This window comes from Eleutherodactylus coqui, chromosome 3 (genome assembly GCF_035609145.1).
Source record: "Eleutherodactylus coqui strain aEleCoq1 chromosome 3, aEleCoq1.hap1, whole genome shotgun sequence".
NCBI classification, from domain to species: Eukaryota; Metazoa; Chordata; class Amphibia; order Anura; family Eleutherodactylidae; genus Eleutherodactylus; species Eleutherodactylus coqui.
Genome location: NC_089839.1, coordinates 187,301,336 through 187,325,291, shown reverse-complemented (window position 1 = coordinate 187,325,291; position 23,956 = coordinate 187,301,336). Strand labels below are relative to the sequence as shown.

Genomic DNA, 23,956 nt, shown 5'->3' with positions numbered 1-23,956 from the left:
TAATGTAACACAGATTTGTCTGTCAAGGATTAACATTTTACTTTTGGTGATCAACACCCCACTTGGTCTAATTGGAAAGCTAGTTCTCCTTTTATTCATACAATGTGCCTTTAAATAATGTAGACTTTAAGCTGGGTTGGAGCACTCGAAACTTGCAAAGAGTCCAGTATCTAACGCTAACCCTACCTCCTATGGCAGGCTGCTAGTTAACAAACTAAGTCCCTTTCTGATGTGCACACCTAACATGGAGGCCAGCCCCACTTACAATTTGTTGCTTGGGAATTGCTGCCACCACCAGCCCAGGCTAGTCCAAGGCCAGAAGCATGACTCAAGCACAGTTGCCTTGGATCTTTGTCATAGTCCTGATACCCCATCAGGTTGGGGATATAGCGCAGTCTTTCCCTCTTTGGTGGTCCCAGGTAGCATGCATTATCTCTTTCCTCAGTCCAGATCCCATTTTTCTCTCTTAGCTGCCCCTTTTCTCACAGTCTCTGAGGTTCCTGCTGTTTCTCTTCTACTGCTTCCTGCCATCTCCAGCAGTTCTTTCGTAGCACCTCTAGCTCACTTTCCCTGCGCTTTCCTATGGCGCAGCAGGATATTTGCCTTTTTATTTAGAGGGCCTGAGCCAGTCGATCAGCATCCTTTAGGCATGCTTAGTTCTGCCACGCCAAAATTTGCCAGATTTTGGCATGGCAGAATGAAGGATGCCTAAAGGAAACTGATTGATTGACTGGGGCTCCCTAAATGAAAGGACAATTTCTTGCTGCACCACAGGAGAGAGCAGGGGCAGTGAGCTAGAGGTGCTGCGAAAGAACTGCTGGAGATGGCAGGAAGCAAGTATTTTGGCGCAAACTCATCTCCTAGTCCATTGTCATAGCAGCAATTTAACCCTTTAGGGCAGCCTCTTAGAAAATGAAGCAAGAACTGTCTGAGGTCCTGGCTGTTGTGTCTCATCCTTTGGATTTCCTACAAATATGGTATGAAATATTTATACAGCATTAACTTCTTGGGCTATTATGGTCCCTCCAATCTTCCAGACATTTGATGCTTTCATTCCAATGATATTCAACTCTTCAGAGACGTTGCTGTTTAATCAATGCGTTCATAAATTATTGGTGGCATCTCATTGATCTTCATTTGTGTAGATGGTTGCATATTAACGTGAATAAGTACTTGACCTTTTTCCTTCTCTGCATAGTGAAGAAAAATCCCTAATAAGGAGGCAGACGTGGGAGTGGATGTGGGGGGTTTGTAGTGATTAGTATCTGATTTGGATGGTGCGGACCAGATGCTGGCTGTGTAATTGATGTAAAGAGAATGCAGCATGATCAGTTTTGCATATGGTTTTTTTATGCAATTATAGTGTCACAAAAAAACAAAATGGTTACTTAAAACTTTGAAGATAAAGTCTCAGCTTGAAACACTGACTTTAGTGTAGCAGAGGATCCTGGGAAATATTGTTCACAGGTATCTAGAAAATCCTGAAAAAGGTCAATGTTTATAATAAATCTATTACTCAATGAAATATATTATTTGGCCACTAGGGGCAGCGTTGTCTATGTATTGTCTTTGTATAGTATATTTATAAAGTTGGAAGTTTGAAATGGTCTTTGTATAGAAAATAATTAAAGTTTAGTAAGTAAATGATAGCAAGACATAAATTATATATAATATGTATTTAGTAAACCAATAAAGCTTCATTGAATCTTGACTATATGACACACATTGTGAGCCAGCCTAAAAGTATATTCACATTTCTGATATATATATATATATATATATATATATATATATATATATATATATATATATATATAAATCTGTGTGTAAAATATACATAATATTTATTTAGTCATCATTGTTAATCATACTTTCAGGCTTGATCATTGATCACAATGACACTTCATTAGAGACCCCTATCTAGTAGCACGTTGGACCTCCTTTTTCTTTTTGAACTGCAGAAATTTCTCATAGCATAAATTCCACTAGGTCTTGAAATCGTTCTGCAGGAATATCGGCCCCTTTGGACTGGAAGCTTCTTGCAGTTGACACAAATTAGATAGAGGTGCTGACATGCTCTGACCAGTTGACAGGAAGGGGTCATCGATTTATGCTGCTTGTTCCAAATTCTGACCTCCCATCAGCATGGTGCAACAGAAATCTGGATTAATCTGACAGGTAACGTTTTTCCACTGCTCAGTCATCACATTTCTGCACTCTAGCTGGAATCGGTCATCTGATGTTATAGCCCATCTGTGCTATGGAATGACAAGTTGTCCATAAAGATATGTTATTTGGAGCACCAGCATTTATATTTAGCTGCACTTGACTGGGCAATGCTTATTCATCAGAACACGTCTTGACATCCTCTTCTGACCCCTTTCATCAACAAGTTCTTTACATCCCCAGGATCCCCTTTGCTGGATGTTTTTACTTGATCACATTTTTCATGGTATACTCTTCTCACTGCTTCGTAAGGCATTCCATAAGGTTGGAAGTGAAATACTTGTTTCTGGCTAGTCTATCACTCAAAACCAGGCTTCATTGAAAGTCGTTTCAATTACTCAATTTTTTCATCTAATGTAGATTGACACTGAATTTGATCCACGGAAACTTATTTAAGTTGTTTACATCCACAGGATCCTGCTGGATGTTTTTCCTTTATCACATCATTCTTGTATACTGTCAACAACAATACATGAGGCTGGCACAGTCTGGTCTCAGGTGGTTGCTTTGAGGTCCAAAAAAGGAGAGACCTGAATTCAGATTTGCTCACCCCTCTTCTTTGTAGACACTTGTTTCCCCGTGCCCACATATATAGCCCCATTCACTGGTAACCTATGAGGGAAGTATCTCAAGGACTATGAGGCCCTACAATAGCTGGGCAGAGGGAGCCGCCATTAATTTTTTTTTTTCAGTGCCATTTACCATTTATTATGCCCAGCGCACAACTGTTCCCATTTCCTGTTAAAATTGCCTCAACTTCAGCACAGGAGCATACACTAAAAACCATAAAGTCCCTAATGAGCAAAACTTGAAATGTAGTTCACCTTTATCAAAGGTTAACTTAATGCCCACCGTTCCTTTTGTAGGTTCAGACTTCTGTGTGATTTCACTTAATTTTAATAAAACACTCCTCAATAGTGAAATTACAACACCAAGAAGGAAAAGTGGTGCAATGATGGAAATCACAGGATCGGCAGACATGTTAATGATATGCAAATGATAAAAAAGGCAACAAAATATCCCAAACCTCTCTATTCGGTATAGAGTATGAGCTCCACGTGCAGCAATACCCGCACTTACACACCGCGGCATGCTGTCAATGCAGTTATTATTAGTTGTCTGGGAAATGTTCTCGAAATCATCGAGATACGCTGCCGGCAGCCCCCTTTGCAATTGCCAACCAATGACGTCCCAGATGTGCTCGATGGGAGACAAGTCCGGGGACGCTGCAGGCCATGGAAGCACATTTGGGCCATGCACACTACTCAGTTACACAAGCAACATGCAGAGTGGCGTGACGTCATGCTAAAGAACGGCTCCCGGGACGCTCCAAAGAAATGGCTGTACCACTAGTTCTATGACCAAATGAATAATGCTGAGCTGTTGGTGTACCTGGGACGAAGACTAGAGGGGTCCGACTACTGTACATTATATCACCCCACACCTAAAGGGGCAGAGGTTCACCTCTGTGCACCTCTCGGTGTCACGTTTGTTGTTCTTCCAACCATTGGGACACCCAACGTTGAATATTGCTGACGTCTCCCCCTACATGCGCGGACCAATATACAAGAGTGATAAACTAAGGTCTGTCAGTTCAAGGATTCTGTCCCTCTCAGTTTGCAACAAGTGGCGATAACCGACATGTCGATGAGCAGGAGGCACTGCACAATCATACCACAAGACTTTATCCAATTTTTGAGGTTTCATGTTACTGTAAAAGCTTACATTCAATCTTGCTTTAATACCATTGAAGCCCCTCCTGCATGCCGCAGATTGGAGCTAGATGCTTGAAAATTTGACCATTCGCATATCTTGACACCTTCTGCTTCCTCAATTAGCATACCTTTATGAATCCTCCTTATTGGTGGTGTTGTAATTTCAATGTCGAGGAGTCTATATATATATAATATATAATATATATATATATATATATATATATATATATATATATATATATATTTAAATTTAAGGGCGATCTGCTTCCAGACTTGATAAATGATGTAATTTTGACTGCATGCCACCACCACTAGGGGGAGCTAACCACAGATGGATTTATGTAGTTTGTACTGAACTCAATGGGAGCTGTATAAATCTGTATGTAGTGAGCTCCCCTAGTGGTAGTTGCTGGTACTTACTATTACAGTGTTACAGCAAGTAGGGGACTAGTTAAGTGCTGGGCCCCATAGCCGTTTCAAGTGCTGGCTCTTTGGTAGGCACGCCACTACTTCAGCATATCCATTATATAGCTACAAGTCTGAAATCTGCACAAACAACTTAATTCCCATTGTATCAATTGAATTTAATCTTGTGAAACTTACCTTCTGAAAATTTCTTACGTGCGTTCTTCATTGTTCCCTCAAGAGCTGTTGACATTTTGTACAAGCCCCATACAACCTTGTTTCTTAAGTCAATTACCGCAATGTTTTGCAGTAAACATTGGTATGAATCAAATGACATTTTATGATTCATGGTGCTTGCGGGGAACGGGCAAATAATGATCGCCTGCAAATAATTGACTTCTAATGACTTTTGCAGTAACAAGCTTTGGTGGTCAGTTAGTCTTCGCTTGGTTTTGTTCTAACATTTTTTGTGACCATTGTGTTTTGTTATATTTTACTACAGTCTTATTACACTCTGAATGGCAATTTTGTTAGAGACCCCCAACTAGTAGCACGTTGGACCTCCTTTAACCTTCAGAACAGCAGCAGTTCATCATGGCATAGATTCTACCAGGCATTAAATCATTCTGCAGGAATATCTGGCCCTGCGGACAGGAAGCTTCTTGTAATTGCCACAAATTAAATGGAAGTGCTGACATATTATAAACAGCTGACAGGAAGGGGTCATCGACTCATGTCTCTAGCGCCAAATTCTGACCTTCCATCAGAATGGTGCAACAGAAATCCACTCTTTTGTCCACTGGACTTGTCTGCTGGTGCTGGATCTGGTCGTTTACTACTATAGCCCATCCATGCTGAGGAATGATGAGTTGTGCATTTGGATACATAAGTTAAAGCAACAGCATTGTATCAGAATGGTTCCTGACATCCTCCTTTGACCCCTTTCAGTGATGGCTTGTTTACGTCTACAGGATCCCCTTTTGCTGGATGTTTTTTCTTGATCATTCTCATTATACTCTGCACATCCCAGCACGTGAAAGGTTGGCCATCTATGACATCCCGGCCCTGGCTAGTCTACGACCGATGACCAGACATTATCGGACGTCACTCAGATCACTGGATTTTCCCATCTAATGTGGATTCGCACTGAAACTGATCCACGGGAAACTTGTCATGTGATTTTATCCATCACTCTGGGGTCATGGGTCTAATTTCCACACAGGGAAGTTTCAATCATGAAAGAGTCGGTATCTCATTCATCATGGCATAGATTCTACTAAGTGATGAAAGCGTTCTGCAGGAATATCGGCCCCTGCGGACAGGAAGCTCCTTATAGTTGCCGCAAATTAGCTGTAGATACTGACATGTTCTGACCAGCTAACAGGAAGGGGTCAGCGATTCATGCTGCTTGTGCCGAGTTCTGACCTCCTATCAGCACGGGACAACAGAAATCTGGATTCATCTAACCAGGAGATGCTTTTCATCTGTGTCTCTAATAAAGTAGCCATTTAGAGTATATTTTTTAGATTTGTTTTTTATTTTGTCATACTTTCATGCTGTTAATCTTTGTTACATATTTTGTTATTTCGATACAGTTTTCTTACATTCATTTGCTTGGCTGTTCACCGACTCGCATTTGTTTTTCATGGCATGTTGCATCAACAAGAACAATTAGAGCTGATTATTTAGCTATGAGAATCAATTAAAAGTTCCATTCTATTGATGTTGATGGTAAATCCTGGTATTGATACAGAGAAGTCTCTTGATGAAAGGAAACATCTCTTTAGGACTTTCTAATTATTAGCGGAAGATACAGTAGATGTTTTTGTCTTCCCACTTGGTAATTTTGCTGACACTCTTCTGAGAGTAGGATTCAAACTGGGATCTGGTGACATATAATAAAGAATTGAAGCAAAAACTTTATCAAATTTACGGGGATTACGTTATAGAGAAAGCTTAGCTTTGTCTTCCTAAAACTTTTATTTATTTTCTTTAAACCGTATGTAGATGGAAAATTGGTATATTGTGTATGTAATTGGCATGCTTTTTGCGCCAATGTAAATATGCAAATACCCTGAGAGAAGATGATGCTGTGAGTTGTTGAGATAATATATGCAGATTAAGAACTTCGTGATTTTTGACTGTAATCTAAACAAAAAATTTTGTGGAAAAACATGTAAAACGTTTGTACATGGGGGTGAGAGGTGAACGGAGTTGTACCCTTTTTCTAAGAGAGTTTAAAAGGAGTTGTCCTGTTATAAATTAATGATGGCCGCTTCTTAAGATCAATAATAAATCCGTAGGGGTCCACCACCTTGGAAACTGCACCCATGTATCCATACACTCTGCAGGAAACGGACAGCTTCATTCCACTCCAGTGGCCAGCCTTGGTATTGCGGGTCAAGTTCCCATTGAAATAAATAGGAACTTTGCAATACAAAGCCTGGCCACTGCAGTAGGAACGGAGCTGTCAGCTTCATGCAGAAATTGGTTCAATGTATGGCCTGATGGCTCATCTCTTAGGTCACTGGTGACAGATCTCTGAAGAATATTGATAACGTATCCTAGAGATTGGCCATAAAGGAGTTGTCAACTAATTCAAGAAGGACCCAGCAGTTTCTTTAGTAAATGTTTGCATTATTCAGGAAATTACAGTTCTGGAGAATCTTTTGCTGATGTTGTTCTGTTCCTCTGTTATTCCACCTAGAAATTTAGGAATAAAGGAGCTTTTACACGGAATGATTATCGTTCAAAAGAAATAGCTGGATTGTTTAAATTTGAACACTAATTGTTCAGTGTAAACAGGCCAACAATTGAATGATAATTTGTTTGCTCTTTGTCATTTCCTGCAGGTATAAAAATCATTGTTGGCTCGTTCGCTAATCATTGGGTTTAAACGCCAGTTGTTCTCAGTCACTGGTGCAAGAAACTGAACGGCTAAACCGCCCTGTTAAAAAATAGATAAATTAGGAAAATAAATGATTTTTCTTTGTGTTTAAACTGACTGTCCGAGCGAACTGTGACATTGTTTGCTCATTCACTCTGGGGAGCGATTAGTGCTACATGTAAACTTACCCTAAGTTTGACAGCGTCCCCAATTGGAGGTTTGTCCCTACAGATATTGATTGGCCACATCTTTTATGATCATTATTGTATATAGGATGCAAATATGTATAATGGTTACAGGGCAAATATTTCCTTGACTTCCAGCTCCGCACACTGGTGTATGAATATCCTAAATTCTTGGTGGTGGAGATTACTGGATATATTAAGCGAGGTTTTATTATTTTTGGGGATGTTGTTTTATATCTAGTCTGCACAACATCTGCTTGTATCATATATACTTTATCTCTCTCATGTCTCTCTCTTTCTCTACCTCCCCCTCTCTTTCCCTCTCTCCCCATCTCTTTTTTTTTCTTTCCCTCTCTCCCCCCCCCCTCTCTCTCTCTCTCTCTCTCTTTCCCTCCCTCTCTCTCTCCCTCTCTTGGTTCCCCTCTCTCTCCCCATCTCTTTCTTCCTCTCTCTCTCTCTCTCTCGATCTCTCTCTCTCTCTGATCTCTGGCACGCTCCACCTTTATTTATTAAATGACTATTGCTCGTGTGAAAACAATAATCGTTGGGATAGCTGTTGGGCACTTGAGTGCCTAACAGTTTTTCGTGTAAAAGTGCCCTAACCTGCACCCCACTCAAAAATGGCGCTAACAGTGAAATGGACAACAGGGAAATCCAGAAAAAGACTGGTACAGTTTTTACCTAAATGAGAAGTCTCTCTGGGCTATCAGGCGATTCTCCGCTTTCCTGGACTCACTCTTGCCCCAATCTTCAGTGAGGCTCTTCACATACCAGCAGGCATCACTCCACTCCACAATGTACAAATACACACTCTTAGCACACAATTCAGAATACGCAACTTAGTCACATGCGGCTTAGCCTTATAACTGTTCTTATGGTGGCAGACTGTCTGGTCAGCACAACTCAAGCCATACTCAAAAAGGGTATATATCACCCAAGAATTCTCTGGGTAGTGGTCCGCAAGAACCTGCAGAATCTACTTAAAGGGGTGTCCAGTTCCGGGCAATTTTTTAATTATAGGCGCACATTAAAACAACAAAAGCAGCGGTACTTGCCTATATTCACCGCTAGAGATCCAGCATTACAGCTCTGCGGTCCTCATGGTCTTTGGTTGCAATGGCTACCACCTGACCACTGCAGCCAGTCGGAGGCCACAGCGGTCAGGTACTGTTCTCCTGGTATTATAGTTCCAAACATCCAAGTGGTGATGCCAGGAGAATGTCACCTAACCACTGTGGCCTCCGACTGACTGCAGTGATCAGGTGATAACCGGTTCAAAACAAAGACTGGGAGGAGTGCGGGGCTGCAGCGCTGGATCGCCAGGGGTGAGAATGGGTAAATACCGTTGCTTAAAAAAAAAAAAAAAAAAATTAACACATGTACACCTGTAATTAAAAAAATCACCTGACAACCCCTTTTAAAAGGGACCCTACAGTCCTGGACACAGATGTATTAGTATGCGTTGGTAGTCTAAGACGCTGCATGTTGTATTTGAGGGTGTTCTGTGCACTACCCCAGGGGGTAAGAGGAAGAGTCACTTCCATCCCCACTTCTTTATAGGACCCTTGTCCCCATCTCCTCCCAGCCAAACCTCCAATTCCACTTTTGTGCCTCTTAATCCCTAGAGGGAGAGGGGCAAGAAATTAACTCCATCAGCTCAATGGCAGTCATGTTCCATTCCCTATACGGTTTGGTGGCTCAAAATATGCCCTTAGGTATGAAATTGTGCAGCACGATCTTTGTACAAGTGATCAAATACCCTGCTAGGATACTTACGCAATGCCTTAAAGGGGTGTTAAAGTTTTCATACCCAAGATGGGAAACTGATGCCATGGTTATCGGTCACTCAGTCAGCGCCCATGGAAAGAGCTGAGCGATAGCCTAGGGTTGTTTCCATAGCACTCACTGAAATGAATCGGAACTATGAAAACGGCATAGCAGCCCTGAGTTACGGAAACCGCATTGCGCTCAGTTCTTTTCAACAGGTGGCCAGAAAAGTGTGCCATGTTTTCCCATCTTGGCCATGAAAAGCCAAAATTTGAATACCCCTTAAAAGTTAGAAAGCTTGTAAGGGGTAGATAGTTGGATGGAAAGCAGATGGATGGATAGCAGATAGATAGATTTCAAATATCAGATAGGTGGATAATAAACTAATAACTATCAAAGATCAGTCTGTCTATCTGATATCAGTCTATTATTTATGTAACGGATATCAGATAGATAGATGAATATTAGATAGATGGATGGATATCAGATAAGTATCAGGAGGATAGATATCAGGTAGATATTACGTAGATAGTTTGATAGATAGCAGATAGATAGATAGCAGATAGATAGATAGCAGATAGATAGATAGCAGATAGATAGATAGATAGATAGCAGATAGATAGATAGCAGATAGATAGATAGATAGATAGCAGATAGATAGATAGATAGATAAATAGCAGATAGATAGATAGATAAATAGCAGATAGATAGATAGATAAATAGCAGATAGATAGATAGATAAATAGCAGATAGATAGATAGATAAATAGCAGATAGATAAATAGCAGATAGATTTCAGATAGATAAATAGCAGATAGATTTCAGATAGATAAATATGAATAGCAGATGAATGGATGGATATTGGATGGATGGCTATCAGATGAATGGATATCGGGTAGATGGATGGATATCGGGTAGATGGATGGGTATCGGGTAGATGGATGGGTATCGGGTAGATGGATGGGTATCGGGTAGATGGATGGGTATCGGGTAGATGGATGGGTATCGGGGAGATGGATGGGTATCGGGTAGATGGATGGGTATCAGATAGATGGATGGATGGATGGGTATCAGATAGATGGATGGATGGGTATCAGATGGATGGATGGATGGGTATCAGATAGATGGATGGGTGGATGGGTATCAGATAGATGGATGGATGGATGGATGGGTATCAGATAGATGGATGGGTGGATGGGTATCAGATAGATGGATGGATGGATGGGTATCAGATAGATGGATGGATGGATGAGTATCAGATAGATGGATGGATGGATGGGTATCAGATAGATGGATGGATGGGTATCAGATAGATGGATGGATGGGTATCAGATAGATGGATGGATGGGTATCAGATAGATGGATGGATGGGTATCAGATAGATGGATGGATGGGTATCAGATAGATGGATGGATGGGTATCAGATAGATGGATGGATGGGTATCAGATAGATGGATGGATGGGTATCAGATGGATGGATGGGTATCAGATGGATGGATGGGTATCAGATAGATGGGTATCGTATGGATAGATGGATGGATATCAGATAGATGGATGGATATCAGATAGATGGATAGATATCAGATAGATAGATGGATGGATAGATAGATGGATAGATATCAGATAGATAGATGGATAGATATCAGATGGATAGATATCAGATAGATAGATGGATAGATATCAGATAGATGGATGAATGGATATCCAATGGATGGATGGATATCAGATAGATGGATGGATGGATATCAGATAGATGGATGGATGGATATCAGATAGATGGATAGATGGATATCAGATAGATGGATGGTTGGATGGATATCAGATAGATAGATATCAGTTTATCTATCTATTTATCTATCTATCTATCTAATATCAGCCTATTACATAGATAGATATTGGATATCTATCTATCATATCAGTATGTTATCTATCTAATAAACTAATTACAGATAGGTTTCAGATAGATAGATGGATGGATATCAGATAGATAGATAATTAATAGAATGAGATCAGATAGATGGAGAATAAACTATCTATCTATCTATCTATCTATCTATCTATCTATCTATCTATCTATCTATCTATCTATCTATCATTATTCTAGTGCCAGACATCTGCTGTGATCACTACTCATCTGCACTAGTGAACCCCCGTGAGACACCAGCCTTGTTCTAATGGAGCTGCCTGCCACATGTTTATTAACCTTGATGGAACAACACCCCCACCGCCACCCTCCGCACAGAAATCCTTGTCTTCTCACTTGCTATAAAGAAACCCTTTTCACAGTGGCTTGTCTCTGTTGTTCAGTTTCCATTGGTCCAATTCCATTGACAAGCAGCTCGCGTCAAAAGGAAATATCTAGGTTTAATTGTTAGCCAAGTCCCTCTTAATCCAGGGGAAGCATTTGAGATTCTATCCAAGTGCTTAGTTTTCCCAGGCCGCTGAGGTCTGTTCTCCCCAGCCTCCAGGCTGCTGCAGCATCGCTAATGCAGATAGATTTCTGTCCCTCTCTCTCTTTCTCGTTCCCCCCTTTTTTTTTTCGCTCTCTTTCTCCTCCTCTCCTTCTCTTGTGTTTTTTTTTTTTTTTTTTTTTTCTCGCTCTCTCTCGCACTCTGCTTTGATTCGTTATAAACAGACTGATAACTCCGATGCTGGAGAGAATCCTGGTTTTACCGTGCAGATGGCTACATTAGAATGATATACCTTGGGATTTATCTTAGATGAACGTAACATTTGTATGCTAATGTTGATCTCTCCCTTGTTGCCGTTTTGCAGGACTGCCAGTCCCAAAGAAGAGCCCAAAGTCGGTGAGTCCTTATTTTATTTTACCTTCTTATATATCTATTTTTGTTAGCATGCTATTTTGTTGCCTGCTAGATTTGCTATCGGAGAGCCGGTTAGCCCTGTTTTATGCATCGTGGAGGGTGTACTGTATATTGATATCGTGCTCATTCTAGTACTGCATGATTAAAGAGCCGTATGCAGACAACCTTGCAGCCCCCCTGCTCAACCGAATGACCAGGCTGTTTCTTATCGCACCTATTAATCTTGGTAGGTGACTTTTTTTTTGTGACAGTTTAATTCGGGAGGAGGTAAAAGACAGGGGAGATGGGGGGGGGGGGCTATCCATTTCATAGTTGGGGGCGAAAATTAGACTCCACCTTCCTTTCTCTATTATATGCTCTGTAAATGCCTTGTATACTTTATAGTGCTGTTTTAGGACCCCTTTTTTTGCCCAATTTTTTTGTGTTTTTGTAGTGCTTTTTTTTTCCTTTCTCCACCCATGATGTTAGATTCCTATAAGGGGGTGGATATCTTTTTTGTTGATCCATCACTCAAATTATAGACTGCAGGTTTGGGACCCCCCACCCTCCTCCTGTACACATCCTTTTTTTTTTCTTTTTCCTCCCAGATGCAGCACTAGTCAGTGTCTTTCTTCAAGAGCCCACAAAGTGGTTTCTGTAAAAATAGCTTGCACATTATTTCAGAGGACGTATAAATAATTCACTCGCTGGAGCTAATTGATGGTCTGGATCTTCCGATTTTTTTTTTCTTGCCTGTGCATCAGCATTTGAGGATATATATATATTTTTTGCAATTTTTCATTTTATTTTATTTTTTGTCCTTTTTGGTTTTATGCAATTTTTTTTTTGCACTGAGAAATGAAAAAAAACGTAAAAAATGACAACTGCTATATTTAATATTTTTATGCAAATAGCGTATGAACTTTTCATTATCATAAATTGTAGAAGTGATAAATATTCCTCTGCATTTAAATCAGCTTGCAGGACTCGACTCATCCCGCTCCAATAAAACTGGGTTTCTAGACCGAGGAAAAAAAAAAAAAACCCGAAAAGATGTGAATTTAGTTAAATCGCTAAAATAAATGATCTGATTCTGATGGCTTGAGGCATTTCTGGGTAGTCACGTGACCTTAGGCCTGAACCATTGTCAGTTTATATTAATGCAAAGAGAGAGAGTCTTCGTTTGTGCTCACAGCCCAGTCACAAAAATGTCAAAGTATATGCTTATAGTTCTGCACCATCGTCGGAAATAATTTAGCCCTTGGTGACAAGGGCTCAAGAAACGCTTCGGAAATAACCGTAACCTTGTTCTTCTACAGTTTTAATCAGATTTTAGTGCCGATGTTTTCATTTTTAATTCTTAAAAAAAATTTTTGCCAAAAATATTCAACTTTTTAAAAAATACCCAAAACTAGCGCCGGCCGTTCTGTACAAAGACGGTTTATAGTGTTAAATGTCTGTCATTGAAAAGAAGAAAAAAAGGAGTTTTAATTTGTGATTTGCAAGATAAATCCTGTGGTTTTATTTTTAAGCTCCTTTACACGACTGTTCTGGGGTGCTTAGTGCAATGTGTAATTAATGATTTCAGGCTGCAAATATTTTTTTTTTTCCTGGCTGACAAATAATCGTGGAACATCTGTGAGATGAAGAATTAAGAATTTGGATTCATTTAGAAAAAGAAAAAGACTCAAATTTTTGAATTTCTCAGTCTGCCCCAGTAAAAGGATTACATAACGTCACGTCACTGGAGACTCGTAAGTCTGTAAGAAGGTTTATATTGGTCAGCGGACAACCTGCGGCTCATAAGATATGGGAAAAGGAACTATGTGGTGCAACCAAACAATTTTTTTTGCATTATTTTTGGGGCTTCACATGGGCATATGTGAATTGCGCACAACTCAGTGTAACGTATTTGCACTATGAATGAGTTTTTGTGCGTGCGTCTGTCTACTTTACTGTGCTTTGCACTCATAGGGTAGTTTTTTTGCGCACTGCTCAGAAACACCCCCCGATTTAAATGGCTATTTATCCTAATGAGTTCCAGAAGTGTTATTCTTTCCGCTGAATTGTGTTTTCCCGTTCCTTTGCGCTCCCTTTGATAGACTTCTATGGGGATATTTAACCCTTTGCAGTCCAGTTTTGGATTGAGGGTTTCCTAGGGGGCTTTCTCTTTCTGCCATTATACAATGGCGCCATCTGCTGGCTAGAGCCAGTACTGCGGTATGGGACATGTTGGAGAGGCCCCTGACAACAGAGCGGTCAGTTATATACAGTAAGAATACCCTGCTGGACGTCTTCCGACATCGGAGCTGTACAGCCTTCGATCAGAATGTCTTTAGGCGTCAGACAGTTAATACGCACAAAAAAACGAACCCATTGAAAGCAAGGAGTTCTAGTTTTTGCATATTCTGCACACAAAATGTGCGCACGCAGATACCCCCTTGCGAATCCGCCCATGACAGTTTTTGATGTTGGTTCATAATTCAGCCAGTCATAATTCTAATAGTTGCTGTAATTTGTATATGGGATTATTTTCACTTTTTGCACAGTTTAAGGGCCATTTTACACTGATGGATTATCATTCCGTTTATTGCTGGGCTGAAGGATAATCATGGAGTGTAAATGCTGTCAGAGATGGAACGGCGAACGATAATTTGTTTGTTTATTGTTTTGTAGCTCAGTTTGTGCAGGAATAAGAATTAAATTCCAATTGGCCTGTATAAACAGGCAGTCGTTGATCTATGAACAACTGCCTGTTTAATGTGAATGGAAGCCAGCGGCCGGAAGAGATCTCAGATGCACTCCCTATCTATATGGGTTTTAGTACGCTGAATTTCCGTATTTTCATGAAAAATAATTTTTCATGATAATTTTAACACTAGATGTCCCTCTATTTTACTTAGAGTAGGCTCACACAGCTGTAAAAAGCTGCGCACCATACGTGAAAAGCACGCAATGACGTGTACGTGCTGTGTGCTGCCAATCCCCATACACTATCTTGGAATGTATGTACGAAATATGTGCTAAGATGGTGCATACCGCAAATTTTTTCACATGAGTAGTACGCGCACAAAAAAAACCCGCAAGTGTGAGTGGCCAAATAGAAATCAATGGGCTATTGGCATTGCATGCGCAATGAGAATATGCCCATATGAAACCAACCTATTGATATTGAGTCACAGGTGCCAGAACAAATGTTCGGCATGCTATAACGCACCAAAACCTTCATATAACGCCTGATGCCATTTGTGTTGCCCATTGTTGCCTGCTGGGCTACCAAGTAGTGTTGGTGCGCTTTGATAACTATGTGGCATGCCACACTATTTGTTATACTACCTTTAGACGGTACGATTGTTGGGTGCATAAGCGATCATATTATCTGAGAATACAGGTAGAGCGCATCGGAGATCTCTTCTGGCCGCCCGCCTCCATTCACTACAGACTGTCGCCCTGAGATTGAGCGACTCCTGTTTACACCGAGCGAGAACAACTAGCAACTACTTAGCGACTTCTCGCTCAATGCCCTGCCGCGAACTGTGTGTGCACGGGCCAACAGTCGGCCGTGATCGCTTGATCGATCGTTTGAGTGATTATTCAGGCGACTCTCAGCCCATGTAAAGCTAGCTTTAAAAGTCCTGCATTTGTACTTTATATGCATGCATATCAAATTGGAAGCCGCATTTCCCTTTATGTTTATGCTCACCCCAGCAGATAAGTTTATGCCCAAATTGCAAAAAGGAAAAAAAAAAAGAAAAGTAAAATCAAGATCTAATATAGAGCAAAAAAAAAAAAAAAAATTTTAAAAAATTCCTCCGACCACGTTGCAGTTTTTTTAAACTGTGGTCCCCTAGGCTGTTGCCTGTATTGCAATAATGTTTGATCAGTGCTGATGGCAGGTCTTTGGATTGAACATATGTGGGTCACTGCTAATTGCTGGATGACACTAAGAGTTGTTATTGTTTAGTCGCCAAGTTTAGGTGCCCCCAATAATAAGTAATGATCACATGTGGTTACAGCGAATCAAGCGCAGCATGTATGGCAGCCTCTTCACCTAGTTATTTCCCATGGATGGATTTACACGGTGAGCATGAGATCGGTCAGAGAAACGTGGACTGATATCGTTCTTGTAAAATTGCACTTTTCTAATGCGAATGCCATGCAATTTGCGAGAGCATCGCATCACTGAAATGCGTTTTTCATGCATGTGAAAATCATATTTATTTTTAATATGAAAAATTAAAAATCGCACTCAAATGCAACTCGCATTTACATGCAAGCGCGGTGTGATTTTAAAAATCTCGTCCAAGTGAATAAAGTCAATGTAAAGAATAGGTTCTATTTTTGTGCGGGTTTTGTCCTTTTCCAATCCAATTTATATCCTGGTTTTCCTAGGGGGTTTACTCTTTTTCTGCCGTTATACAATGGCGCTATCTGCTGGCTAAAACCAGTACTGCATGAGGTGACACGTTGGATAGGCTCTGACAGCAGAGAGGCTGGCAATATACAGTAAGAGAACCCCGACGGACGTCTTCCAAACATCAGAGCTGAACAGCCTTAAATCAGAATGTCTTCAGAGGTCAGACAGTGGATTGGAAAGGGTTAAGCCCAGTTTGTTACCAATTACTGAGAAGGGGTGCTGGAACTGGTTGGTCAGCTGTAGGAATGGATGTATTGGAGGCCTGTAAGTATAAGGGTGCCTTTAAATGCAACGGTCGAAAAATCGTTCAAACGAACGAAAGTGAATGCTAATCGTTCGGTCTAAATGCGAGCCAACGATCGAACGACGAACGAGAATCATTCGCTTCCCTTCGTAGTTCAGTTTCTGCAGGACTAATAATCATCATTGGCTCGTTGACTTGTCGTTCCGTTTCAACACTTCTCACTCACCGTTTCACATAGGAATGTGAACCCTGAGCGACAGGTGAAAGATTCTTGTTGAACGAGTCAACGATAAATCTGCCTGTCCAAACAGGCTGCACGAGCGCAAACCAGCTGGTGATGACATCACAGCTCGCGCATACAGCATTGTGTCGTCTAAATGGAGCCTAACATACTCATTTTTCATTTATTTATTTTTTTTGGGGTGTGTTCTTCTTTATTACCTTCAACCAACAAGTTATTCCTTAAAGGGGTTGTCTCACGCCGAAACGTTTTTTTTTTTCTTTCAATAGGCCCCCCGTTCGGCGCGAGACAAACCCAAGGGATGGGTTAAAAAAAAAAAAAAAAGTTTATCACTTACCCGAATCCCCGCTCTGCGGCGACTTCTTTCTTACCTTACCAAGATGGCCGCCGGGATCTTCACCCACGATGCACCGCGGGTCTTCTCCCATGGTGCACCGTGGGCTCTGTGCGGTCCATTGCCGATTCCAGCCTCCTGATTGGCTGGAATCGGCACACGTGACGGGGCGGAGCTACGAGGACCAGCTCTCCGGCACGAGCTGCCCCATTCAACACGGAGAAGACCGCACAGCGCAAGCGCGTCTAAAATCGCCAGAAGACGGCGAAATTAGACGGATCCATGGCGACGGGGACGCTAGCAACGGAGCAGGTAAGTGAATAACTTCTGTATGGCTCATAATTAATGCACAATGTACATTACAAAGTGCATTAATATGGCCATACAGAAGTGTATGACCCCACTTGATTTCATGAGACAACCCCTTTAAGGCTCCTTCACACATGCATGCGCACTGCAGGGTTATATATTTGTGGAACGAGTAATGCTTTTATTTTTTTATCGGCGTATTTTACTGTACGTTTTCCACCGCAAACCACGTTCATTTAAATGCGGCAAACAAACGCTCCGCTTGAAATGGCTAATTTGTCCAGTGAAGTCCAGATGTGTTCTTTCTCCTTGCGTATTATGTGCACATTTGCATACCCCCATTGACTTCTGCGGGGATCTTTTGTGTGCAAATGTGCAGAAAAGTAAAGCGTGCTGAGTTTTTGCGCTACCGAAATGCACGCACAAAATACGAAAGTGTGGACAAACCGATTGAAATGCATGTGTTCTATTCTCTCTGTATTGCGCACACACATGCGTGTGAAAGAGCCCCTTGGGTGTATTCAGAAGGGTGATTTTCCCGTGCGAGTTTTCTCCTATTTAAAGATGGACAGAACTCACGTGGTAAACGAACCCATTCCTTTCAATGGGTCAATTCATATGAGCGATTTTTCTCACGGACCGAGTTGTGAAAATCGCTGCGTGTCCAATTTTTGTCGGATTCTTCTTGAAAAATCGCCCATTATTTTCAATGGGAATGTAGAATTACAGAAAAAAAATGTTGCATTTGCATACCATTCTATTTGCATGTCATTTCCATGCGAGTGCAATGCATTTTTAACACCGGTTACGATGGGGGCCACATGAAAATAACCGAAAGTGCAGAGCAGAGGAAAATTGCATTGGAAAAAAGGTCATTTTTTTTTACTGATCACAATCGCACTCGCTCGTGTGATTACAAGCTTATAGATCATCCCAATCACCAATGATCTAGAGCAATAGTATAGGAAGCTGAGCTTTATCTACCAGTCAGTAAATGGATGTGATCTGTAGGGTTTCCTCCCCTCCTGCCTGTTCTCGCTGAAACTTTGCTGACAGCAGAAGGAAGAACAAAAACTATTCGGCTTAATGGTGAGACCTACAGGTTACAGCGCAAATCTATGGCCTGCTTTTATTTAAATATTGCATTTTATATAAATATTATATACATATATAGTTTTAGTCAAATGTTATATTTTATTATTCGTTATCATTACTGAGCTATATAAGATAAAAACACAATTTTTTTGGCTTAATAGGATCGTAGATTATGTTGGTAATAATAAATATACCGTATTATTATTAAAGGGGTTTTCCATGGAAATACTATTGATGACCTATCCTCGGGATAGGTCATCAATAGTTGATCGGCTGGGGTCCGACACTGTCAGCAGCATACGCTGCTGCTCCAACCCATGTCTAGTGGCCGGCGCTGGTAATTACAGGAACAGCTTCTATTGATTTAAATGACAGCTGCGCCTGCAGTTACAAGTGCTGACTGCTACATGGGTCAGAGAGATTTGCTTCTACTCTAAAACCCTGTGTGTAGTGGTGCTGACTAAGCACCTAATCGGTCAGGGTCCTCCACTGTCAGCAGCGTAAGCTGCTGCTCCAACCCTGTCTAGTGGCCTTTGCTGGTAATTACAGGAGCATTGATTTAAATTACAGCTGCACCTGCGTTTGCAAGTGCTGACCGCTACATGGGTCGGAGAGATAGCGGGATTAACTGCAAGATTTTGCAGGAATAGACATGTAAGGATTCCTTGGGATTTTTTTTCAACCACACGGTAGTATGGTCCCAAACTATAAATTCACCAAAGTACATCAAGACAAGGGAAAGCTGAATAATTTTAGGTTTAAAACACATGAATTAGTTTAGTACAGTGCCCGAAACGGTAAATGGAAAAACAGAACCGTAAAGAATTAAGACTCACCTGGTCTGGACAACCCGTCACAGACAGTCCCCAACACTGCTGGTCCTAGTTCGCTTTTAAATTGTCTAGCACGTGCCCACTCCGCCACTATATACCCATAAGGGGCCACATGGGCCAGGAGAGTGCCTGCGGAAGTCCAGGGTACTCCGGTACCACGGCCACAAATCAGGAAAAAGACCGGTTACAAAAACCCTGCACTCCAAAGTCTGTGAGTAATCGGTAGAGATTGTATATATGTTATACTTGCTTGATTGAGGGTTTTGTGGACATCAGCGAACCTCCTCAAGAATATGAGTCATATTCTTGAGAAAGGAGACAGATTTGTTAGTAAGCCTCCGGAACGTGTTGTGTTTCCTGTATCGTTTCTGTTGTTCTATACTTATGGAATAAATAATGGAAGAGTACCTACCCTCCAAAAGAAACCTGGGTGAACGTGTGATAATTTAGAGGCTAACCCCGATTCTAGTCACATGTATAGAAATAAATTTGTCTATAGCACAGCCACGAGAAGGTAACCTATAGCAATACATACTTCAGTGACAATGAAAGGGACAATGTTGATGTAAATTAAGATGGATCTTACCGCTTCTCTAGACCCATCCATATGCCTAGGTACCATTTTTCATGAAAATGTCTGTCAACAGGAGGTTCCTCTTTAGGATAAGCTTGAAGGGAATAAACAAGCTGTCCCTAAATATGCCAGTTACTAAATCACTCTATGCAGCAACATGCAGAGCAATCGCCCTGAAAAGAGCGACCCCACGGATACCGTGCTAGCTATAAAACCCTGTAATGGCCTCATTCAAAGTATCTAAACAGGGACAGCATTGAAAAAATAGAAATCCGCAGTTAGCGGCAGAACATCCCATGTGCTGTTACTAATTTCTGAAGCGTTATGGGATTCTCCTTTCAAAATGGCTGCCTCCTCTTAGAAGACAAACTATAGATCATTATGACATCAAGCATTTGCTTGGTGATATAACTAAACACATTTTTAATTAAGAGCATTTTCTATGCACTGTTATTCTAGTAGTAAATGGTAAACTAAAGGTGGCCATACACATTATATAGAGTAGTTTGATGGTTGAACAGCCGTTAAACGAACATTACGCAGATGTAGCCATACACATTTTAGTCCATAATAGCCTTAGAGTTGTTCTAGCTGACTGTACATCTTAAATCACAACGGGCGTTTGCCGAACAATCTTTTTGGGAATGCTCTTACAATGAAAGTTTTTTAGTCCAATTACCGGGCCGAACTTTCAAACATGGAACACTTCTTTCCAGACAATGACTGTCATCATTTGGCTAAAACAATCATTTATTGCTAAACTTCACGATTGTTTTGGTTGTAATCCTCTATTTTCATCAATTTTGCCCTAAAGTGTATGGCTTTCTCTAGACCGTGCAAGCTAAGATCTTGGTGTGACCAGCCAGGGGGCATTTCTGGTAAAGAAATAGGGAGATCCTTTTTGTTCAATTTTTTTCAAAGGGTTTTATGAAACTAGATTAAAAAGAGACTTTTTCTCCTAAAACAGTGCCATGCCTGGCCATTGGTTGTATCGGGTATTACAGCTCAGCCCCATTTGTTTGAATGGGACTGAGCTGCAATGGGATATACCACCTATGGACAAGGGTGGGGGTATTTTGTAGAAAAATATATAGTTTCTAATCTAACCCTGTAAAGATCGTAATCATGAAGACCATGAATCGGGGTGCTCTTAGACGGAACGATGAGCATTTAAAAAATCGTTGAAACGTGCAAAAGTGATAGATAAATGTTCGATCTAAGTGAGAACGAACAACCGAATGACGAACAAGAATTGTTTGCTGTTCACCCGTCGTTCACGCTATGCAGACATAAAAACCATCGTTGGCTCGTTCGGTTATTGTTCCGTTTAAATACCAATCGCTCATTCCTTCTTAGTCACCTATATAGTGAATGTGAAAGATTGAACGATACTGAGCTATTCTCATTGGAACGAGCCAACGATGTATCTGCCTGTCTCAGCAGGCTGCCCGAGAGCCAACGCACTAGCGGTGATGGGACTTGCTCGTTCAAAAGATAAATCGGCTTGTCTAAAAAGGACCCTTTTACATGGCCCGATCACCATGGACATTGTCGCTGGATCGCGGGAATCTGAACGATGAAGGTTCCGTGTAAATACTGAATGGGGATTGATAATTCGTTCATCATTCAGTTTCTGCAGGAAGAAAAAACGGCAATCGACCCGTATAAACAGACCGCCGCTTAACTATGAACGATAGATTGTTTTCTGTGAATAGAGGCGGACAGGTCGGAGATAATTTCGACCCGCTCCGCCTCGCTTCATTGAAAGCACAAGAGCGATTATCGCTGGGACAACTAAAGCACCTGGTAATCATCCCGAATAAAAGGACCCTTATTCTTTACAGCCGTTCTGTTGTTATTGTCTATATTTCAAAGACCCGTTTCTGTAGACTCCTTTAGTTTTTCTGTAAAGTGCGGATTTGAGCTGAAAGTCATGCCTTCATTCTCTTCTCCCATCGGACTTTCCGTTAAAGCTTATGTGATAAGCATTTGTGGTGTTGCTTGGCAACGGGTAAGGTCATTATTTGTGGAAATAACCAGAGAGTGTTTGGCAATCTTTTCTGTCTCATTGTGTAACGTAGCCTCTGGAATCAAAAGAAGCGTGCACGACACTAAATTCTTGCAATATGCGCTTACTACAACAGACCTCGGAATATTTCATGATCAGAAGTAAAATAGCGGCAGATCTTTGCAGCTGCAGTAGTGTGCACTCCTCGACGGAAGGATTATTGTTCAGGCAAGCAAAAGCGAAAGATAATCGTTTGCTTTTCACTCGTCCTTCGCTTTCTGCAAGCATAAAAATCATTGTTGGCTCGTTCACTTATCGTTCGACTTAAGCAGCGCTCGTTCAGTCCTTCTCGTTCACTTATATAGCGAATGTGAAAGACTGAACAATTTATCCCCCCGATGGGGCTGAATGAGTGAATGACCCCACGATGGGGCTGAATAAGCAAACGAGCTAGCAATGATGTCACTCGCTCATTCAAACGATAAATCTGATCATTTAAAGGGCCCTTACTGATATAATATGTGAGAGGTCGCATGGTGATATAGGAAGGGTAATGTTTCACTCTTTGTGTATATTATTCATAGAAGTGGAAAGAATACGGAGCAGAGAATGTACATAAGTCTTCAAAAATTCCCAGCTGCAATAATAATATTTCTGGAACTGTTATAATTGATTAGGTACATAGAATGGTAGAGTTGGAAGGGACCTCCAGGGTAACCTATATAGAAACAGTACGCAAGGCCAAAAAAATACATATGTCTATCCAGATCAGCCACCCCCCTTCCTCAATGTTGATCCAGAGGAAGGCAAAAAAAAAAAAAACACCAATAAGCTGAAGACTATTTTCCCCATTTAAGGAAAAAAGTCCTTCCTATCTCTAATCTGGTAATCAGAATAATCCCTGGATCACCGACCTTTCTGAAGTAATCAGTGACTATAACATGTAATATTGTAATGCTCAAGAAAGGCGTCCAGACCCCTCTTGAGCTCTTTTATCAAGTTCGCCATCAGCACGTCCTCAGGCAGAGAGTTCCATAGTCTCACTGCTCTTACAGTAAAGAACCCCCTTCTATGTTGTTGTAGAAACCTTCTTTCCTCTAGACCTAGAGAGCTCCCCCTTATATCACAGTCCTGGGTATAAATAGATGATGGGAGAGATCTCTGTATTGTCCGCACAATATATTCATATATAGTTATTAGGTCAGCCCTCTTTCTTCTAAACTAAATAACCCCAATTGTTATAACCTCTCCGTGTATTGTAGTCCACCCCTTCTGTTTCAATGTGCCACCACAGAATGACCTACTGTTTAAATCACATTTTTATGTTAAACATATTTTCAAAGAAATTTTGCCGATCTCATTATTTTTGAGGTCACTATGTATATTTTTAAAAAAAAGATCCTAAGAATCCTGTCGTTCTCACAGTAACCACTAAGGGCCATTTCACGAGGGCCAATAAATCATTCGGATTTCCACATCCTGCAGAAAACTGAACAATTATCATTCCCGACTGAACAACCAGCGAGACTGCCTGTTTATTGTGAGTGGAGGCTGGGCGGGCCGGAACAATGCCCAGCCCACACCGCCTCCATTCACTCACTGAAGCTTGTCCCTGTGTAAAAACATAGGAATGATTATTGCTGGTAGGACCAGTCAGGAATCTGCACCCATAAGGTCGTCCTGTGTAAAGAAACCCTAAGCCTAAAAATAGTCTGACATTTCCTGTCCTGTAGAGAAAACTTTTCAGCAGTCATCGAATTGTAATGACAAACAAGAGTACAGTGAAAGGTAACGCCTATATATAGTTAACACAAGATCCACCTTTCACAGTAGGTTATGTCACAGCTCACCTCCTTTCCCTCCCTGCACCGGTCCCAGAGCATGCATATAAAACTTTCCCATAGAAGTCAATA

At 41.1% G+C, this 23,956-nt stretch overlaps 1 protein-coding gene across 11 annotated transcripts in view; it reads left to right on the top strand.

Annotated features, from left to right (window-relative positions):
- MAGI1 (membrane associated guanylate kinase, WW and PDZ domain containing 1) overlaps positions 1-23,956 on the top strand; it is a 580,752-nt gene that overhangs the window by 500,898 nt on the left and 55,898 nt on the right. For all 11 annotated transcript variants that reach the window (XM_066596650.1, XM_066596655.1, XM_066596652.1 and 8 more), the window contains one exon: positions 11,960-11,991. In XM_066596650.1, the coding sequence (XP_066452747.1) occupies positions 11,960-11,991 (32 nt within the window). The remainder of the gene's footprint in view (positions 1-11,959; positions 11,992-23,956) is intronic.